Here is a 5,102-nt window from a genome sequence, read left to right as displayed (position 1 = left end):
TCATCATCATGGTTTTCCAATTTCACCGAACATGTAATGAGTTGACCACTTTTGAAAAAAGGGGTTAGTCTCACACTTTTCTTCCAGACCACCCAAAGGCGACCTCGCCGATTATACTCGTAGTTTGTCATTACAGACCAATCTTGAAATAGCTTACCACTCAACCTCTGCGATTTATTCTCCTTAACCCTTGTCTCTATCAAACAACCGAACTGAAAACTCTGTTCTGCTATCCACTTCTTTATTACGGAATGCTTTTCTGATTTGTTTAATCCGCGTACATTCCAAAAGAAACCCGACATTAATGATGTTTGGGGAGGTTCTTCTTTCTCTGATCCCGAGGGGGGTCCCTAGAAGATTGAGTAGAAGAAATTGAGATTGTTTTGTGAGATGTTTTTGACTCACGTGGAAGAGATTGGCGTAGAGGCAACTCTGCTTTTTGAGTCTTGACTACTTCCAGGTCATGAGTAGCTTTATGTAGCACCTCAGTTGCTGCTGGCTCCTACGGCTCATCGTCTTTTAAAGAGTTACTTCCTCCTTCTAACTCGTCTTCTCCACTAAGAGCAGAGTACGTGTTTGAAAGCAGAGAGACCTCACCAAAATTAAGTTTATTTACTCGCTGCAACCGCTTCAAAGAAGGAGAAACCCTAATTGTCTACGGTTTATGGGCTTATATTTCTTGTGGGCTTTGTTTTCGTTGGGTTTTAATACCCAAAATATTTTTTGTGGACTTTAGTTAGATTTAAAAGCACATAAAAAAAATAAGAGAAAAATAAATTCGGTTATTTTCGGGTTTTATACACAAAACCGAAATAACCCGTTTCTGAACCAAACCGAACCGAAATCAATTTTGGTTATCTTCGAATACATTTAAAAATTCAGAATTAACCCGAAACCCCAAAAAACCGATCCGACCCGACCCGTTTACCCGAACTTGCAGGTCTAACCACGATTATTAGATATATCGAATTAGCCTCGAATTAGCCTGATGAAAACAAAATTGTATAGAACAAAAATTATTTCGTGCTATACCGCTACTTAATAATAATTATAAACTATAAAAATATATATATCTTATTAAATGATAATATTTGTAAATTTATATATTTAATACATAATCATTAAATTTAAAAAAATTACTACATTTACTAAATAAATCATTTTGCGGATTAAAATCTATCGTTTAAAATAATGCGTTACACTTGTGGAAAAAAAAATAGAGGTAGCTGTAACAAATGAGATTCACAGTCGGAAAAAGCGCGTGAGAGAAACATAGAAGAACACAAAAAAAAAAGTAAATTCAATGAAAGCAGATTTTGAGAGAGAGACCAAACAACCCATTCATTGTCCGATCAACACCGATCTACTTCACCAGACATGTTCACACACGTGTCTCCTCTCTCTCTCTCTTCCGATTCAACTTTTCTTCTACTCACTCTAGTCTCTGTTATGTCCTCCATTAGTAAAAGAACCAAGTAAGAATCACTTCACTTCACTTCAGTTCACTTTCACATCTGTAGAGATGAAGGGAGAAGGTAAAGTCTTCTTGAAGTCGCGTATGAAATGGATTGGTCTTCTTGGTCTCTTTCTGTCTGCTTTCTCTCTTCTTGTCCATTTTCTTCTCGCCGGATTCACAGATGATTCAATCTCCGATTACTCTATTCCTGTTACTATCTTCTCTTGGAGACCAGTCTTCGACAATCCCAGATTTGCCCGACATGTAAAAATCTAAACTTTTTGTTTAGTGGATCTCCATTGTTGAATCACAAAGAAGTTTTATTTAATTTCATCAAGTGGGCCAATGCTCTTTTCTTCTGGGTATCTTCAATATAGAATCGTTTCTTCTTTCCTTAAACAAAAGTTTAATTATGACTCTAAAAGTTTATCAATTGGTTTTTTTTTTTTAGTAGATTTCACTTTTAGCTTCATGAACTTATGTATGTTACAGACACCATTGTATAGAAGACTTTGGGGACCAACAAGACATGTGGAGACATTACTTCCTGATTCTAATCCTAGAGGTTTCCATTCAGGTTATGTTTTTTCCCTACATTGTCGGATCTGTAACTGAATCTTTGAGATTGTGTTCTTTTAGAGTTGGATTTATAGTTGACATTGTTGTGTTTTGATAAGTTGAATTCAGGTTGGTGTTCTGTTTTTTGAAGTGTATATGTAATTTGGTTTGTAACAGATCCTCCGGCAAGGACAAATGGTTTTGTTTTTGTTAGAATACAAGGTGGTTTCCATGAGATTAGAAATTCGGTAAGAACATCTTAACATTTCAATTAATATATGTTGTGTGACTCTTCTTATGGCTTTTTACTAATGGTCATTTTTTAGATTCCTGATGTTGTAGCTGTTTCTCGGCTACTAAACGCCACTCTGGTTATTCCTGAGATTCAATCAACAACTAGCAGCAAAGGGATTAGGTTTGGACTTAATACTGGAAATTTATACTCTCTATGTTGATTTTGTTCTTTGCTCTAATCGGTTGTTGTTTACGAGCAGTTCACAGTTCAAGAGCTTTGCGTATTTGTACAATGAAGAACACTTCATGTCTTCAATTGCAAATGATGTTAGAGTTGTTAAAACTCTTCCCAAGAATCTCAAATGGGCTAGAAGAAAGAAACAAATTCCTTCTTTTAAAGTCTCTTACGGATCTTCGCCTTATTACTACTTGCATCATGTTCTACCTGTTCTCATTAAGCACTCGGTTGTTGAACTCGTTGTCCCTCACGGTGGATGCTTACAGGTAACGAAAATTTCACATATTCTTAACGATCATTTCTCTGTAGTAATTGATGATTGACTATATTGTGATTGATTTTCTTCATGTAGGCTATACTTCCAAGTGATCTTGAAGAATATCAGAGATTACGGTGTAGAGTTGCGTTTCACCCCTTACAATTTAGGAAAGAGGTTCAAGAACTTTCCACTAAAGTATTGCAAAGGCTAGTTTCTTCAAGACCCGCCCGTGTGCATTGTTTGTTGATGTTTTTTTTTTTCTCTTTACGCTCTCGTCTCGTGACTCTTTATGTGTGATGTCACAGGCTGAGACCTTTAGGACGACCTTTCATAGCCTATGATCCAGGGATGACAAGAGAAGCTTTGGCCTATCATGGTTGTGCTGAACTGTTCCAGGTACTTTGAAGTTTATTGTATTGTACAGTTTGTGGAAAAATGGTTTCTTAGTATATTATGATTTATGTGTTTGTTGCATTTTGGAGCTACTCAAAGGATGTTCATACTGAGCTGATTCAACATAAACGAGCTTGGATGATAAAACGCGGTATTGTCAAAGGGAAGCTCTCTGTAGACTCAACTGAGCAACGCCTTGCGGGCTTATGTCCTCTAATGCCAGAAGAAGTAAGAAAAGTATAATTATTTACGGATTTTACCTCGATAAAGTAACAAAAACACGCATTAAAAGCTTTGGTTCTCTCTCAGGTTGGTATTCTTCTACGAGCTTACGGATACTCATGGGACACAATCATATATGTTGCTGGGGGAGAGGTTTTTGGCGGGCAGAGAACGCTAATCCCTTTACATGGCATGTTTGAGAATGTCGTTGACCGTACTTCTCTTAGTACTAGCTGGGAGCTTGCTAAGATGTATGGGCGTGAGGCAAAACATAATGATATCAAGAAAATGACACCTCCTTCAATTGAGGAAGAAACGAAACATGATTCATTGAGAAGCACAAGACAAAGGCCTCAACCGCTTCCGCCACCACCGGCTAGACCAAAGTACTACAACATTGAAGGTTGGTGGGGTTGGGTAGCTGAGAGTGACAATGAGCCCGAAAGCACGGTTATTGAGTTGAGAACTAATGCTCACAAGTTGTTGTGGGAAGCAATTGATTATGTTGTTAGCGTGGAAGCAGATGTATTTATCTCGGGATTTGATCGCGATGGGAAAGGACATCCGAGTTTTGCTAGTTTGGTAATGGGTCACCGGCTCTATCAGTCTGCTTCTGCTAAGACATTTAGGCCAGACAGGTAATGTAATCAATGTATCATCCTATTTGGAAGATTTTCATAGATTATGTAATCTTGAAATTTCTCATACTTGCAGGAAACAGATTGCAATGCTTTTGGAAGAGATCCGAGACCATATGTACGAGGCGAATCACACTTGGATAACATCAGTTAGGAAGCTACTCAAGAGAAGCATACTCGAGGGTCTAATCGAATCTTCCAAAAGATCAAAAGCATTTAGTTTTCTTTCGCATCCTGTACCCGAATGTTCTTGCATTACGCGGGCCCATCCGGTTTCAAACGCCTCACTGATTGAAGCAAATCTTGGAGTGACACACCGTTGTCCGCAATGGGTGGATGGCATTGTAAACGAAAGATCAAAGGATTATAAGAACGCAGAGAAAGAAGAGGATTTTGATGAAGAGGACTTGTCTTCTTCAGGATTGTTCTTTGGTCACAAGGAAAGTGGAGGGAACAATAATGGTAACAACGAGACTGTAAATTCCGAAGCTAACAACAAGGAAGAAGGCCAGCTTGAAGATCAAGAAGAGCTTGAAGGTGGCGAAAGATAAGCTCTGAGTTATCAAAAACATAATTGGCTTGTGATTGAAGATGCAAAGGCTTATATAGACAATGAGTAAGTCGCAGGTAGATCTAACCTTTTCTCATAAATAGTTTATAGCCTGGTTATTACTTATTAGGTTATGTATTAGAATCGTTTTTTTTTTTTAATCAACTTTACAACAGTTTAGTGATTTTTAAGAACATAATTCTATGGTACTATATATTTTTGTAACATGATTTCAGAGGCAAATTGGATGACTGAACTCTTTTCTCTACTAATGCTAGATTTTTATGTTATAGCTAAGTGATTTGCCGTAGAGATAATGAGAGTGAATGGCTTAGATTAGCCGAATATTTGCTCAAAAAAAAAAAAAAAAAAAAAAAAGATTAGCCGAATACTCTTAGTGTTATTTGAGTAACAAATTAGAGTCTAGCTTTTATTTATAAATGATGTTGTTTACGTAAAGAAGAGATCCAGAAACATGTTCATGAATATCAATATCTACTGGAGGAGCAGCAATGAATTATAATTCCAGTAGTTTTTTGGTTAAAAGGAAGAGA

At 37.1% G+C, this 5,102-nt stretch overlaps 1 protein-coding gene across 1 annotated transcript; it reads left to right on the top strand.

Moving 5' to 3' along the window:
* The first annotated feature begins 1,268 nt into the window (after window positions 1–1,268).
* On the top strand, window positions 1,269–4,840 carry LOC9311607. The gene is made up of 10 exons (XM_021025857.1): window positions 1,269–1,720; window positions 1,949–2,033; window positions 2,192–2,262; window positions 2,341–2,429; window positions 2,509–2,752; window positions 2,839–2,951; window positions 3,051–3,141; window positions 3,238–3,366; window positions 3,448–3,998; window positions 4,075–4,840. The coding sequence occupies exons 1-10, from the start codon at window positions 1,523–1,525 to the stop codon at window positions 4,547–4,549; spliced, it is 2,046 nt and encodes a 681-aa protein (XP_020881516.1). The 5' UTR covers window positions 1,269–1,522; the 3' UTR covers window positions 4,550–4,840.
* The last annotated feature ends 262 nt before the right edge of the window (window positions 4,841–5,102 follow it).

This window comes from Arabidopsis lyrata, assembly GCF_000004255.2.
Source record: "Arabidopsis lyrata subsp. lyrata unplaced genomic scaffold ARALYscaffold_5, whole genome shotgun sequence".
Taxonomy (NCBI): domain Eukaryota; kingdom Viridiplantae; phylum Streptophyta; class Magnoliopsida; order Brassicales; family Brassicaceae; genus Arabidopsis; species Arabidopsis lyrata.
This window is presented reverse-complemented; position numbering and strand designations above follow the sequence as displayed.

Coding starts and splice junctions, on each gene's coding strand:
- LOC9311607 (XM_021025857.1), top strand. CDS start 1,523: ATGAAGGGAGAAGGTAAAGTCTTCTTGAAGTCGCGTATGAAATGGATT. Junction 2,034..2,191: donor TCCTAGAGGTTTCCATTCAG/GTTATGTTTTTT, acceptor GGTTTGTAACAG/ATCCTCCGGCAAGGACAAAT. Junction 3,999..4,074: donor AAGACATTTAGGCCAGACAG/GTAATGTAATCA, acceptor TCATACTTGCAG/GAAACAGATTGCAATGCTTT.